This window comes from Papilio machaon, chromosome 8 (assembly GCF_912999745.1).
Source record: "Papilio machaon chromosome 8, ilPapMach1.1, whole genome shotgun sequence".
NCBI lineage: Eukaryota > Metazoa > Arthropoda > Insecta > Lepidoptera > Papilionidae > Papilio > Papilio machaon.
The window spans coordinates 7042379-7059963 of NC_059993.1; the positions used below are offsets into that span (position 1 = coordinate 7042379).

At 33.7% G+C, this 17585-nt stretch overlaps 1 protein-coding gene across 6 annotated transcripts in view; it reads left to right on the top strand.

Moving 5' to 3' along the window:
• LOC106720351 overlaps positions 1-17585 on the top strand; it is a 109944-nt gene that overhangs the window by 84178 nt on the left and 8181 nt on the right. For 5 of the 6 annotated variants that reach the window (XM_014515005.2, XM_014515009.2, XM_014515010.2 and 2 more), the window contains exons 2-5: positions 6335-6586; positions 8082-8242; positions 13849-13895; positions 14613-14770. In XM_014515005.2, the coding sequence (XP_014370491.2) occupies positions 6335-6586; positions 8082-8242; positions 13849-13895; positions 14613-14770 (618 nt within the window). The remainder of the gene's footprint in view (positions 1-6334; positions 6587-8081; positions 8243-13848; positions 13896-14612; positions 14771-17585) is intronic. The other variant, XM_014515006.2, reaches the window with a different exon arrangement.

The following is a 17585-nucleotide window of genomic DNA, read 5'->3' on the forward strand; positions in this document are numbered from 1 at the left end:
GAAGAAATACGAGTAGATAGAAAACTTAAAATGCATTATTTTATAGAAATTGGTAAGGTTAATGATTTGAATTATAATTATTACATAACGGAATTCGATTTCGTGATTGTCGTTTCAAAACCCATGACAAATATTGATAAGTCATTTTAGCAAGTTCTCAAATCCTTGGTAATCATACTCTTTAGACATTTTTAAATCTATTCAGAATTGTTTTTAGAATTTCGTTAAATAATTTTCATCAACAATATCAATATTTGTCTAACTAAATAGTTATTTTGTTCTTAAAATAGAATAGAGTATAAATCTGTTGGCACATCGACAGTGTCAGCCCCATGCGTCATATTGTAAACAGGTGCTTCCTGTGAATACTGAGCTACTGTTATTTCATCTCCGCTCAAAGGAACTTTGTCATAGAATCAAATGAATGGCAATGTTCATAATGTTATCGCTGTTTTATTTTCAAAATGATATAATATTATGGCCTTTCAGAAATATTAGATTAGAATTTTTGCAGAGAATTATTACACTAGAATATTAGAAGTAAGAACTAAAAAGATGAAAATCTGTTCTAAATTATTATCTCTTATTATCTCGTATTTTAAGAATAGAGATACGAACAATATTAAACGTCTAAAAACATTTTAAAATCGGATTTACTCCCACAAGTACATGAAAAAAGTCAAAGGAACAATTAAAAAACGGCCAGAAGTCACAAGCTCCGGATTTGTAGTTCGCATTAAGTACTATTTAAGAATGGACGTTACTATTCCAATACGAGAAAAGTAGCGCCGCAGTATCCATTGTCTTCTTGGGCTTCTTATTCTTGCCTTGTGCAGTGCAGTGCTATTTTAGATTCGTGATCTCTTAATAGCATTCGGTCTTCCGAAGACTACTGCATAAACCTGTTCCACGAATCATTGTCATGTCACAGATGTACCGTTTTTTTACTTGACCGTAATTGTCTTTCCTTTCTTAAGGAAGTTGATAGTTTTATGCACTAAAGTTACATAGAGTTTCTACAATTTGAGACCTCATATGAGCATGTAATTGACTTGTTTGGATTATTTGAGAGATTCAATTCTATAACTAATAACTAAAACAACAGTCAAAAAGAATAAAAAAATTATAGATGCATAGTGAAAAGAGTAAAGTTAAAAAAGAACACATCGAATATGTTGGATATACATTATCAATATTGTAAATTGATGTCTGGGAGAAGCTTGAGAAATTACATCAAAGCATAGAAGACGGTAAGCTAAGTACATCGTGGTAATATGATTTACTTGCTCTCCGATATTCGTATCCTTAGCTATTTATTGCGTCGGCATGATGTGCCTCGAGTTAATCAAATTAATACAACCATAAATACTTGCCGAACATTGAACTCGCTCACAATAGAAATAATACAATATAGAGCTCTACACGTCTTCTGAACGGTAATAGACCAACACTGTCTAATCGTATTTAACCGTTCAATATAAATGGCTGAGTTCATTGACGACTCTACTGTTTTAGAATGAATCACTTGCTTGTTTTAATTGAACCTTTTTTTTTTTTTGGAACGAAGTTCTTTATCGCGCGTTGTGAAAGGGGGCTAGACGGAAAAAATTCTTACGAAAAGTTGTCACGACACTTTTTGCTTTAGTAAGTATGTTAACGACGAATGAGCGCTACTTCACCATGGCAACAACGTGACAATATATAACGAAAATTCATAGAAATAAAATGTACTTCTTGTGAAGACTTAAGTTTTTTATTCATAGAATAAACATGGGTTCCTTCACTAATTAATCGAAAGGAACTTCGTTCCATCCGGGTGTCCCTTGACACCTCTCAAGTTTTTTTTAGAATTTAAACTGTCATAATTGTTTCTTATAATCTTATGACATTTGTGCATCTAACGATTCATTTTTGTCTTTATACACCAATCGAAATCTTAATTCAATATTTTCGTTACTTAAAAAGAAAAAATGGAGAAAGAAAAAGGAAAGGACGTATCTATATCAAAGAATAGAAAACAATCGGTTGAAGTATTTCCTCGAGCAGATCGAGGAGACTGTAACTATTTCCGACGGTATTCGTAAAGAAACGACCGTTTGAATTTGAGTTAACTAGATCTATAATGAGATCGCCGGCCACTCGGGGTATTTTGTGACTCATGAAAAGAAACGCTCAGCCAATTATCGTCCGTTTTCGTTGATGGTTTACTTTCATTGCACTCTGGTAATATATCGTTTGCCACCTTCTTATTTCTTTGGAATAGATATGAAAACGGTTTACGTTCAACTATCATTTAATTTTTGCAATTAATAATAATTTTATAAATCATAAGGCTAATGGTTATTAAAGTTATATGTACTTGGACCAGAAGTCCTGCTAAAGAATGGTAATTCATTTATGAGTGAGTGTAACTTTGTAAAAGGTTTTGAATATCGAATCTAGGTATAGGAGAATCAAACAATACGTTTACCTACATAATCAATACACGAGTAAAATGAATGAAGACGTTTCTTTGAATTAGTTACATTTGTTAGATGCACTTCTTTCATCTATTTCGCAGATGATGTTGATAACATTAGGTGAGGTGCGCAATGTGTCTTGTTTTCTTCATAAATTAAATGATTTTATACATTAATCAAGGTGTGAGGGCGACATTTCATTTTATCTCCGTCGCCTTTTGCCGACACTCGGTACAGGAACGCGCTTATAATTTCACATTAACATTTAAATTGTTCCTGACATGGCATGCCTTAGTGTCTTCAATGTGAATGTTCCTCGAGTTTACATTTCGTTACTTTCATACTTCCATTTGCAAACTGTAAATATTCATTAAAATGTTCCTTTGAAAGACAACACTTAAATATTCACAAGCTGAAAGGTTTTAGATGTTTAGATTTATGTTCTCATTAATTAGGATTTCAATTAGAAGAATGAATAAAAATACACAGGTCTTAATAAAAGTCTTAAGTATTTCATAAACTGTTGATTACTATAGGACGCTTAATAAGTCATAATCTGACAAGAACAACATCAAATTAATCACTTTAATTTAATTAGTTAACAATAACCGAATAGCTGAGGGGAAACTACAAAACTCATTTAGTGGCCATTACAGCGAACAACTAACTACTGTAAGCGGATTAAAATGCATGCCAAAAGTTTAAATTTATGTACCGGACGCGGTCTTCAATTAAACTTGTTATAATGAAACTGTGGAAAAACGGAGTAAATTGCCATGGAGAGACGCAAATAATTCCCAAGTTTTGCAATTTATACTCATTTTAAAGTACGTAAAGTCTGATGGTGCAGACGCTTGGGCTGGGGACAGACTGTATGCCTATCGATTCCTTAGATGTTTGATATCTTTGGTATAATGATGAAAATTCGTTGTCTTTTTGCTTTATAAATTTAAGTGTACAGAGTTAGGTCTGTGGATATACCAAGCAGCTGATCAATTCATGAAAAAAATATTGAATATCTATTGACTTGGTTTGCTCTTAATCCACAAATCAACGACTACGAGTTTAACCTAAGAAATGAGAAATGGTAATGACACGATGAAAATAACATTTTATGATAATATAACTGCATAGATTTCAGAATATCGAGTAAAATGACCTACTTTGAAATCAAATATTCTTAAAAGTGGTGTTTGGTTTGGAAAATATTACATAAAAGCTGTGTCTCAAATACTATTACGTCTATAAATGGTTAAAGCATAGGCAATAAAGAATGTCAAATCTGAAATTTTATGTTTATTACTGAACTTCCCGGTTGGTTATTTTTCTTTAACAGCGCGACCGCCATTGCCAGGCTATCCCGTGGACTGGATTCCACGCTCGAAACGAGTCTCTTTAGACTCAATGTACTATTTAAATTCAAGAGCATTTACTATGCCTTTTGCCGACCACCATAGATCATTGTTTTCTTTTATTGTAGTTCTTTGACTTAGTTTCTCTTTGGGACATGCTCTAAATATATCTTGCCCAGTATTTGTGTTTCTTTTTTTTTCCATCTGGGCGAATGAATTTTAAAATTGTCACGTTTCTCTAATTCGAATATGACATTCATAAACAAAAAAATTGGAACATATATTTTCCATTTTGATTTTGATATCGATTTAATTTGCAAAAAATAATTAACTATCGAAATAATTTTCAAGTAGATATTAATCAACTTGCAAAATAATTTCTTTGAATTGGAACTTTTACACGACGACTTTTGCGCAACAAATTCTGACGTATCGCTCATGCGCGAATCGTAATTGTCAAATGGCGAATCGTTTCTTAGCAACAAGTTTTAGCTTAAGCCTTTCCTCGAGAACAAAAAGTTCATCCCCGAGTGCGGGGGGCTATTGAAAGATAGCGCTAATGAATTTCTTTCATTGAGTATTCACAAAGCGGCTGCGGCGGGCCAAGATGTGATTCGACGACCATTTCCCCAGAAAAAATAATCAGACCGACCGACAGGCGCGCGTCGAATGCGCGGAGTGCGAACCGGGGGCCCGTTTCTCATGCAAAAGTCGAACGGTTACTTTAATTCTTAGCCGGAGCACTTGTCGGTTTTACGAGCGTGGAGCGATTTAATCCACTTAAAACGCTGAGCACAAACTCAGAGCCGACAAAGCTCTCAGCCGCTCTCATTTAAAAATGGAAATAAACCTCGGGGCCATCTTTGACTCGACGCGCACCCGCTGGTAGAATTCTAAGTGCGACTCTCCGTTGGAAAACCCCTGATGCTTTTTTGATTTGACAGGAATAATACAGATTGTAAATCTCCACGTTTTTTTTTATTTAGATTCACAATCTTCTATCAATCATTCATGTAGATGACGAGTTTGTTTTTTCTTACAAAAATTATGAAGAAAATTGTCGTTAGGAGCGAGGCAATCGTGTTAGTAATAATTGATAATTGAACACATTTCATTTAGCTCTTGCATGCTCTTGTAAATCGTAATTCTTACAATCAAAGAAGTTTACTTGGCTTCAACTCTAGTTTCAGCGAGTAAGATCAACATTCTAGAATGATTTTAGCAATGCAATTGCAAATCCTTAGGGTGACAGACAATATCGGTTGCTGATAGTTTTATAGTTTATAGATAAACTGGGCAAAGCTTTGTCACTTGTTATTTTTTACAAATATAATGATTTATATTTTTAGGATAACCATTTATCTAAACTTCATCTGACTTCCCTGCAGTCTGGCAATTGATTTATTTATTTTTCATTTTGGTGAAAGCTAATCACGTTTTCCGTTTGTCTGTTTTTATGTTTATTTTTAAAATGTACTTACAAAAATACGTTTGAATATGAGGCGTCATTTTACATCGTTGGTTAAAGAGAAGGATATTAAAACAAGGCGTTTATAAAAAAGCATGAAAGAAAGATGCAGAATGGCCTGTGGACCGAAAGGCGAGCCCGCCGTGTTTACACAGGGGAAGTAGGGAATTATTTAGCCCGAGGACCATGTCTTTGGTTTCCAAGTCTTAATGAAAGAGTTCGTTTACAGCGAGATTATTTCTCATTTGTTTATTTTTATGTTCCATCGTTTCGCGGCGGATTAACTTTAAGCTTCTATAATATAAAATTTGAAATCTGACCGTTATATTGTTATACGTTTTAAATTGAACAGAAATACAATATTATGGTTGACGATTTGAGTAAATTGAATAATAAGAGGTGTGTGTATATTCCTTTTAAGAAATCTTTAAACTTTATGGTTTTTCTTCAGTAAAAAAGTGGTCGTAAAAATGTTTCTGAAAATTCAACGATCCGCGGGCACATCGGTACCATTAAATACCCTCTTACAATCCAAGTGACCCTATTATAAGACCCAAAAATCCTAATTGCGTACTGCCAAACATCCCTAATTTTAAATCTCCTCCATAACTCAGACTTGCAGATTTTAATTACCTTCCTTAATATCTATTTCTTTTTTTTTGCGTTCGACGGAAATTACTCGGAAGGAAAGCAACTCTTCAGACAAATAGGTTTTTAGGTACTATTTAATTACTGTTTGCTCTCTCCACTGCGTTAATTTGCCTCGTTTGTACAAACTTCGTAAGTCGTTAAAAAACAAATTTTCATGCATTTTTCATGTACTAAGATTTTTTTTAAACAAGGAGGAACAGAAGAAACGGTTTACGAAAACTAAAGATTATATGTGTTTAAATAAAAACTAAAGATTATATGTATTTTTTTAATTAATGACATGTAAGAATTTGATTAGATTTTAAACGCGATAACATAACGAAATTTTTCAGAGAACAAAGGTTAATAGTAAGTGTGACACCATACATAATGAAAACTTTGCTAACAATTTACTTTGTTTACAGGATGGTGACCGAGGGTACTTGGAAGGTCTCGCGTCTCGATACGCGGATCTATTCTCGACGCATTACGGCGACGTACTCGATCACCTGGAGGAATTACGTAGACACGAGTGGGAGGAGATGTCACCTCGAATGCGGGTCCTCGGAGGTCCTGGCACGCCGCAGACACCGCCTTCCGCCAGCCCTGGGTCTCTCGCATTGAACAATCTCACTACATCTCATTCTCAACCGATTTATGTGCCTGGAAAGTATTCGGTAAGATTTTTTTATATCATAAGGTGGCAAATGAGCAAGTGGTAACTATGCATCCCCTCCCCTGTCAAATCAACTTCCCCTTCCCATCCTTACCTTTTAAGAAAAGGGTGGGAAGGAAACGTGGATTATATTAATAAGGCCTCTGGCACGCACACTCATCAGATGAAACGTGGAATTTCCACTTCACACCTGTCTTCTATTTGGTCGTGGTATTGCACCAGTGGACCCGACCCATTCGTGTATCCAACAAATTTTGTTAAAAATTTTAACGTTAAAGTTAAATATTTAATTTTAGATGTGAAGTCTCACCCTATTGTTGCGTTGCGTTAGTGCTAAATCAACACTGTTATCTGCAAAAAGTGTTGTTACTAGATTGCAACCAATTGTGAATGAAATTACAAGGATGTAATATGCACATACGAAGAAAAAGTGAACGTATAATAGCTTTGCAATTATTAAAACACATAGTTTGTTCGTGTGTATTTCAAACATAAAGTAAATTTCACATGAATAATGACTTCAATTGTTTCTAGTCTCTAATATACAACTTTGTAAACTAAACTGTTTAGGTAAATTGTATTATTGTTTGTTTTAACACATAACGAGGTTTACATTCTATTTACTAAATTACAAATACATAGGAGTAACGACCATCATTCTGTCCAAAGTAGTCATTACAATTTGGACCGCGTAAACTTAATTGTAAATTACCATGAGTAATGTCTCGCTTGTTATGAGCTTAATTCATTTGTTAGATTTATGTTTATAGCTCAATTCCACTTGAAATAATGTACTACAAATCTGCAATGTGTAATGTTACGAGAGAATTAATCGTTGGCGGTACGATACTGCAGCTTCTTACGAGTGATAAATCTTGATTATTATGCCACTTGCTGATAATTTCGGTGGTGAAAATGTTTTAAATTAATGTCTTGATCAAGAGAATTTATAATTCATAGTTTATATTTGGTTTATTCAAAACTCTTTAAAAGACTCAACAAGTGACGTTATCACTACTTACTATGTAATAGTAAGATATTTTTTTGTTAAGTTCATGCAAGGAAAGTCTTCATCGGGATCTAAATAATGTTAACTTTGAGGGATATGTCCTTTCAATGGGTTATTTTACGTGTGTTTTTAAAAACTTACCTAATATTGTCAAATTTATGCTGAAGTATTTCACGTGAGGTCTTCGAAAGTTTTACTGGGTACGTATTTTTCACGTAGGTACCTCTTGATTCAGATTCATAGTGAAATTAAAAAAAAAAAAAACAAATTTGAATTTATTGTTATAAATAAAAATGTCGTTGCCATTTGATTGATGGCAATAAAATATTTTGGTTATTTTTGTATCTGTGATTTTTTAATTTCCATGAACTACATATAAATGTGAAACCAAATGTAAGCACAACCATTAAGCCTTACATTTAGTAAGAAAACTTGTACCGTGCTTGTTTGGGTTCTAGAAAAAGCTATACATATCAATTTTTTCCAGCCTTCAAGCTGCCTCACCGACAAAGAGGAGGACGAGATCTATGGCTTCGGTTACGGTGTCTTCGGCAAGCACATGCTGCAGCGGCAACAGCAGCAAAAGCAGCTGCTGTTGGCGCAGCCCAACCAACCACTCATACACAATCAACAACATAATTACCAAAGGTAAGTAACTCTTCACAAAAAGATTTTTTTTTTAAAGAATTATTAGATTTAGTAAAAGAAATTTGTGTGTTGAACTAGAATTAGTTCTAAAGGTTAGTTATAAACTTTTCAGTAAACTTCGGTAATTTATAAAACCTTACTAATATTATAAATGCGAAAGTTTAGATGGATTGATGGATGTTTGTCTGAAGGTATCTCCGGAACGGCTCAACGGATCTTGATGAAATTTGGCACAAATGTTGAACATAAACTGGAAGAACACAAAAGCTACTATTATGTTTTTTAACTCCGCGCAGACGTAGTCGCGGGCGACAACTAGTATAGAATAATTACTATTTAGATAGAGAGTGTATTTGTAATATTTCATGAATATCATACTAAGTATAAAAGTATTTTAAAAATACAGGCACAATCTAAAGAGCCAATAAATGCAATAAATTTATGCGTTTTAATTTTGTTTTATAATAAGCCCTCTTCGCTTCATGATCGTTTCTATTTCACCAAAACCAATAACCATAAATTTTTCGTATGAGCTCTGCCATGTAATACGTGATTATACCCGAGAAGAATTACGTCTATATTCTGTTAAAGTCAAGCGATCCCGCGTCGATTCATTCGCGAGGCTAACGACTATGCCAGGGGGCGCGGTCGTAAATTATTTCGACTTTAACAGGTGTACTCGTTAGATAAGCTTTTACGGTGCATGTTTAAACCTTAATCTAAATTGAAATCAGACATTCGATTGGCGACAGAAGCGGCCGGGACGAGGATAGTTGTAACTCACTTGGCACGGGCAAGACAACGGCGGTTACGGAATGCACTTTATCAGCTCTTACTTCTTCATATCCCTGCTGTTATGCAAGTTTAAATTTTGATGCGAAATTTATCTTGAATATTATAATCACGTTGTTCAATTTGCAATAATGAAATGGTATAAGTTCATTTTTGACAACTCAAATGTGTATGTTTTAAAAACATTCTTATTTATCGAGGAAATAAAAAAAAAATCATAACATTTTTCACACTAGCGAGCTGGGATTATCCCGTGAAAAATGAGAAATCATTATTATTACAATTTGAAACTAGGCATTTAAAAACCTATTCCACATTTCAAATGATTGTAGCAGTTATACAATCGTAAAAAGTGAAAAACAAATTGTTATCTCTAACTGAAACAAAGGCAATAGAATGCGAAAATCTACAAACAGTTGCAACAAAACGTGTACAGATTTCGAAACGAGAAGGAATTCATCTAAATTCCTCGCTAACAGTGATACTATCTCGCCGCATTGCCTACTGCGACCATAATTTTACTAAGACGGCATAAACATCCACCATCAAGTGAAGGGAGTCGAAGTCGACGGTGCCATTATATGTATAGATTAATTAACCAAATTTTAGGTATTTCAACTAACAATTTACAATTTGATCTTGATATTATTATATGATAACTGCTACTATCAATTTTATTGGAAATAAGAAATTAAAACAAACATATCTAAACAACTTTACCTCGCCTGTAAAGACTGGCTAGTTACATAATACTGTGTTAGTATCATTTAAAAATAAATCTATAGACAAATTTGATCAAATATAGGTAATATATTGATGATTGACAATAAATGGCATTGTCAGTCAGTGAAATGTGTACATTTTTCGTTAATGTAAACTGATTAGAAAAGATTACTTTGTCTTCTACGATATCATCTTTGTAGTTTGCAAGATTATGTACATAGTAAATACTAAGTTGCTGAGTTTCTATTTATTAAGCTGTAAGATCGTTAAAAAGAAAGTTCAAATTAATAACCATACTTAACATTTGTAGAAACCTTTATTATCAAAATACAATTTCAATTCATCTTGTTTAACAGCCTTTTTATTAGCTTTATCTTCATAAATTTGTTAACATCGAATAGAGTGTCGGTCGCCCACGCACGTCGCTCGTCCGATGCTAATTAGGTCCTCGCACCGAGCTACTTCTAGTTCGCTTAATGAATTACCTCGTAAAAAGGTTCTCGATAGCGTGTTCCAGACTTTAGTATTATTTACTCTGCCGTTTAACATTTAAATTGGTATTTTGGCGAGCGATTTAGAGACAGGCTTAATAGCTGTTTTATTTTATCGCGCTTCGTTATTGAAACACGTCTAATTTAAACAGCGTTTAACTCACAGAGCTAAATGTTTATACGTGTTCTACAAGATAATCTCTCTGAGAAATAAATAAAATGTCGGTCAAATTTAATTACTTTACTTTTAAAACGAGTTATCATCTTTGTAAATTACATTAAAGAAATGCCTTTTAAAGAAGAAATTTTACAGAAGTTTATATTGTGTAACACCAAAATGTTTTAAGAATTACATTCTTTAAAACCAATAACGTTGTCAGAAACATAATAAAAATATTCTTTATCATCAACGAAGTAAACATATCGTTAAATACATTAGAATAACAATTACATTAGTTGTTTCAGCAAATCGTGTTCATTTGTATACAGTAGATAGCAACAAACCTGTACGCAGGGAACTATTTTATCGTGAGACGTTGAGGCATCAAAACTTCAGCTCTAACGAACCCACACGTATGTAAATGTTCATGGAAATTACACAAATTGTATTTCATTGAATTAATAGGACAAAACGCTCGCTGCTACTAACAAATGACGCTGTCGAATATTTATGTAAACAGTGGTTGTAAACAAAAGTTTTACGTGTTAGTTCGGTTGAATTTTAGAAAATTGACCCGAGTGAGCGTCGGAGGCTCAGGGGTTATACACTTGACTTGCAATCTGCAGGTCTTGGGTTCGAATCCTTCCAGTATGTTTTTCGATTTACATATGTACATTTATCCGACGTTCTTACGGTGAAGGAAAACATCATGATGCAACCTGCACATATCTGAGAAGAAATTCAATGATATGTGTGAAGTCAACCAACCCGCACTGGGCCAGCGTGGTTCACTATGGCCTAGTCACCTCCTACTTAGGGTAGGCTCCGAGCTCCTCGTTGGGGACATATAGTGAGCTGATGATGGTGATGGTGACCCGTCTCACCTTGAAGCGAGTAATAAAGGTTAATTTTAGTCTACTTTTGATTTTTCTCGTTTTACTTTCTAAAACTAAAAGACATCCCAACAAAATCTATTTAACTATTAACTTTTTTTTGTTATAATCTCTAACTCGCTAATTGAAACAAAGTATGCATATCCAATTTATAATAATAGATAATATACAGACAAACAATGAGAAATATTCAACAAAACTGATCTTACGTAACACAGAGACCTCGGAGAACAATTTAAATTTAATAAGCTAGTAAGGCAATGGGCGGAACAATTGTTCGGCCGCAGTATTGCGACATATTAAATTCGAAGTATCTCCTGGTTAGTCAATTAACAGTGCCTCGACTAGAATCTAACTAGCTACAATATTACTGGTCTGGGAACCAGACCGCAGGGAAATGAATGAAATGCATACAAACATATTCATTTTAAATTGCATATGAACACTTAATTTAATACATATTTTAGTTTTCAAATTAAAGCTCCAATCTGCATATTAAATTTGATTTTGTTGTTGCTGTGTGGAATTATGTTTGTAGTTCAATGCACTGTGTTCATTATGAATTTATAATTATTATAAATGAAGTTTTTACTCAATGAGACCTCATTTTATAATGAAATTATAGAAATTATTTCAAAACATTGAAATGTTAGAAAAAGGTACACATCTAAAAATAATTTTATATACAGTTTTTACTTTAAATTACTGGACAAATAGGAAAGTATTTTATCTGAGGATCTTTTTCTCTTTCTGTTAGGAATCCTCTACTATTAATTAAAAACCTAGTACTTAATCATTGACGTAACTTTTTTACTCAAAGATGCGACTTGAATTAGTCTGTAATGTAATTTATTCTGATCGTTGTTTGTGTACTGGCTCAGGCCTGTTGTTTCCTTATTGGTGATTTACGATACATATCCGTAACATGACGTTCTTAGTAAATTTATATTCGTCGAAGCAAATTAGTCCGAAAATCAATATTCATTGCGTCCGCAGTGTTGCATGCCACCGATATGATACCGCTCTGTTGATTTATTACTCTTTGTGAACTCGCCCCTAGCTCTTGGACTATAAAGCAAACTTTGTTATTAACGCCGCGTACTAATGCACCACTTAATTGTAGATTTTATCTCTCAAAGTGTATTGTGTGACCGGCTATTAAATATATTTCTATGTTTGTTTTCCTCGATGAAACAGGCTTGTTTAAGTTTTTCATTCTAATATATATGTTTTAACTTTGTCATTTTAACTATTGTATATATGCACATTTGTTTAATATTTCAACTTTTTATATGGCCTTATATGGCCAGAAAAAACAAAAAAATTTATAATATTAACCCATGAGAAATAAGGTTAAAGTCAATCATATAGAAAGAAACATATCCAATTATTATTAAAACTAATAAATATAAATTTTTAATTCGTGGGAAGAAATTATTCTATTACTATCGTATACTTTATTAAGCTCATTATAGCAACAAGACCACTTACCCCTACTTATGTTTTTCTTCGATGATAATTATCTAACAGCGCATGCAGTCGGGTGTATAAACCCACTCGATATCATTAGCCACGACCCGACCTTATTACCGACCTACTCAATTGTAAATCTCTAATTTAAAAAAAAAACGACAGATTTAGGAAACAGTTGGTTTTGAAAACATTAATATTTGCAATTAATATATTATTTTTCTAATTTCGAAAAGCATATTACGGGCTTATTAAAAAAAAAGAAATTTAAAAAATAAATAAAACTGAAACTAGGTACTATTTAAATATAAGCACTTTATATTTCAAAATTCTCTTCATTATTAACTATATCTAAATTGAAGCTAATCTTTATTATGATTAAAATTTATATAATGCTTTTAAATAATTATACATCAAAGAAAGGTGAATTGAAATTAGCTACAATTAAGCCGTTCATTCACAGAAATATCAATTTGAACCCTTTACTAATTTACATCCTCATTAAATGATACTCATTCCGTCTACAATCATTATGAATGGGTATTGTTAATGCCGATGGCTATTAATTTTCCATTTTCCCCAACAGCGACAAATTCCGCGTATTCGTTTCACCCTTTGACTATAGAGAATCGGACTAGGCAAAGAGCTGTCGACACTTGTAGCGTTGGATGAGGTAAAAATCACAATCACACATGTCAACACACCAAAAATGTGTGTACTTACACTAAACGAACATTGTGTGCTCTTACACAAAGCGAGCGTGTGTACTTACATTTTTGTGCAACAAATTAGAAATTATTGTTTTTTTTTTTCATAGACAGAGGGGAGTGGGCACGCTTGACATGTCCTATCTCTTAAAAGTCAAAGGTTTCATCTTTTCTGTTGGAGAGAAGTCAATATAATATACGGCAATTAAACAAATATTTGTCGAGCTTAATGCAATGTTGTGATTACTTCCCCTGAGATACATCAGTGTAAGTCACACAGCAAATACTTCAGAAATTAATTATTCGGCCTCCAATCAATGAATACTTTATTATTGTAATGGACTATGTTAATTATTCAACTTTGTTTCAGTTGCCTCAGTCCGCGGTCGGCGTATTTTTATGAATTCCCGCCCAGTGGTAAGTAATTATACATTTATTTGAACTTGCAGATTGCAAAATGTTTGTGACATTATAAATTAAAATTAAGGACATTAAAAATTACCTTTAACGTTATAAAGATAGACCTGTCACAATTATTTAAGGTCAATGACCTTGATCGATAATTATGCAAGAATAGTATCAGAATTCAACATTAATGATTCTCTATTTTTTTAATTGTTCTTATGATAATTGCTCAATACAAAGTCATGCAAGCAACATAATACCTATTTAAAGTTGACGCCGATAACCTACATAAAAAACAAAGAATACGTGACCAACTTTATGCGTTTAGCCGTAATGGTTTTAATCCTAGCATTGGCGCTCGTTATATAGGTAGTTGGAAGTTAACCATAAAATTATAACCAACATGCCATGCGATGCGGAAAATAAAGTTCTATAAGACGTAATGTCTTAATTACTTTAGCATAAAGTTTTACCAATGGGGCCTGTATCACATTTAAATTTTTTTAACGCGAAAAGAATTTTATTGTATGCTTTCTAAACTAATTCTAACACGGGCGTATGTTGTTGACTTACATTCATAGTATTCAAAAATGAACAATTGTTGCATTTAGAATTACCCTGCAATTTAATATAGTAAAATTTCTATACTTCTATATTTTTAATTAGGAGGGAGTTTATTTTGTCATAAATAGAGTTTCACCACAAAAATTCCTCGTTACCTTATGTCAGTTTTCTTTTCCGTAGACAATTGTCTCGGCACTGCAAAGAAAAAGGTGACGACATTTTCCCGTCTCCTCCGAGGTTTGAAGTCCCACAGGAAAGAAAAGCATGGCTCCTGTTCGCCGAAACATTCCCACAGCCCAAGACAAGTACTTCCTCCTCAGAGGGTAAGTAATGTGTGGCATAACGTGTGCTTAGAGCCTATTTCCACAGGCGGCTAACCTCGCGAATCTTTCTGCGCGCGACTACTATATTTTAAACGTACTGGTACATTATGCCTGAAATACCAGCGCGTTAAGTGATTAGTCGTGCTAGTGGAAAAGAAATCTCATGCAGTGACGATGAAACTATCTAATGTGTTTTTGTACAGAACCTATAAATTAACTTAGGATATCTTGCATTGTATAGAAATATTGCGACATAGAAGTAAAAGAAACCTTACTGTACAACCCATAGTCTTAGACTAATTTTGTCCCTTTCCAAACAGAAGTATGTCATTCGCATGGTTTTAAACTGACTTGTCCAGCACGAATAGCTTAGACCTAGGTAACAGTGTGGTAATTAAGTGAGACACTAAGTTTAAAGCACGGTGTGTTATGAGAATGTATTGACAAGTTTAATTTGTACGTAATTAAGGTAATTTTTAAGAGTTATCCTAGCACGGAATTAGAGGATTATCAAGAGGAACCTAGGGTCCGAATACTAGTCTGTAATATCTAATTATAAGAGTAGCTTCTCTAGTCATGGTAAATAATATGTTGGTAACACTCGTAATTAGCAGATTTTGTCTTCAAAATATCAACTTTATCATTATTCTTCTTCTTCTTGAAGTGCCTCTCCGACTACTGAAGGTTGGTGGTTTATTCATTCTTATAACAATGTAATTGAACTTCTTTGATATCGTAGACACGCGAAAAATAAAAATGTTACGAATTTGAAAACACAAAATAACGAACTATATAATTCAAAAAAGGGGTGACATAAGTGTAGGCAGACGAAACACGATTTCTCATTACGAGGAACAACGGTGTGTAACCGAATCTTAGAGTACGTCGGCGCCCGCTAGCGGCGTCTGGCTTCCTCGTATTTTTTTTTTCCATACATTCCTTTTTGTTACCCCCATCCGCCATTATGTAGATCCGGCGACGCCGGTCCTTCTTTGACATGCACTCCCAGCAATTAGTATGACGCGTCGCAACCCGTATGAATCTGCGTAGAGCGGGCGCGGCCACAAATGCGTGTAATGAAAATTATGATGCACATTGTCATACTAAACTTTATAATGCATTTGTCAATTGTTCGAACATCCGTTTAGTCACGTTAAAGTGATTTAGCTTTATTGTTTCCATTAATGTTTGACTAATTTTGCCGAAAATGTGATCAATAAATTATTTAAGTAATTTGGAGACAAATTATAAAATTCGATTTGACTTTTTTACAGTAAGTGTAGAAATTAGTTTTTAAATGTATTTAGTTGTGTCTACAAATTTTAACGTGTATATTCAATGTTTTATCACATGTAAATTTTAGATCTATTTGAAAATATGTTTAGTCTACATTTTGTCAATTTGAATTAGAAAACTTAGTCATACTGTAGATTTGTATGTAACTTTATCTTAGAATAACTTCAAGAGATATTTATGCTAAATGTACTATCATATGTATTGTTAAATAATGTTCTGCTGTCGACTGCAGACAACAATATCGTGACGAAAAACTCAAACTTCTACGTGCTACGAGTATGTAATTTGAAATAAGAAAAATGTAAGAAGACGAGACGCTTTCTCTTAAGATACGCAACTCATCTTGACCGAATTAAGTGCTACATTTTTCCACGTCCACCTATATATTTATTAATCTCCGAAGTGAGAGGGGGTACGTCAGCGCGTGCCTTTTGAGAAATGACGGCTGCCAAAGTTAAGTCGGTTGAGCCAAGGCGACGGGGTCTGAGTTATGACCGTTTGTTGAGCGAACGGATAAAGGCCATTAGGGCGCTCCGTATAATCCTTATCGGCCAACTTGCACTTAGGATTAGTTCTGTCAGAAGTTGCTTTTTTTTCGACTACCGTCCGGAGTCGTGTCTAGCCTGCGATTAGGGGATAAGCGCTTTAAGAAGGTTTATATGTTCGTGATCAGAAATCAACTTTTTATTAGAAGATTTGTAGCTGGAAAATACATCAAATATTAATGACTCGATAATCTCATTAACATATGTAACTTCTGAATTTTCTATATTCATCAGAATGAAATCTGAAATCAGTTTCTTCCTACTCACTTTTTTTTTAGTTTATTAAAGTGCAACAATGCTTTTGTATCACATCATTCGCAAATTTAAAAGTATTTGTCTCGCGGTATCTGTGTTGAATCCGCTATTGGCATTTTGCCCCGCTGTCCCGCGACGCGACGTTAACGTCTTCTTGTGGGATATTATATCGATGCTATTACACTAGTATGGTTTTGTAGATTCACGATATCGGCAATAAAACTTTATATTGGAACAATACGGTGGCTTTTGCTAACGTTTAGAATATCGTAAATCCAAACATCTTGTATCTACTCGATCGAATTGCTCGTTGAATTTGTGAACGTATTCCGTTCCGTTACTTAGTAGTTAGATTCTATGTTTCCGATGTACATTTTACGATGTCATTTATTCTGGCGATCTGAATGTTACAATGTAAGATGTAAACGTTTGTAGTTAAAGCATTGTTTTCACGATTCGATTTAAACTATGATGCAGATATTTTACGATGTAATAAAGCGAATCTAGTTCAAGAAAATGAAGGCGATATTAAAGTTTTGCAACCACGAAAGTTATTCCTCTCGGCGCATTTATCACGTTTACAGTGGTAATATTTTCAAAGCAATGCTTTTGACACAGATTACTTTCGTTGCGAGCTGGCGAGGCGAAACTTTATTTGCATTTCTATTTTCGTATACTTTTTCAAAATCACACCTTGTTTCATTTGTAATCATTTTTAT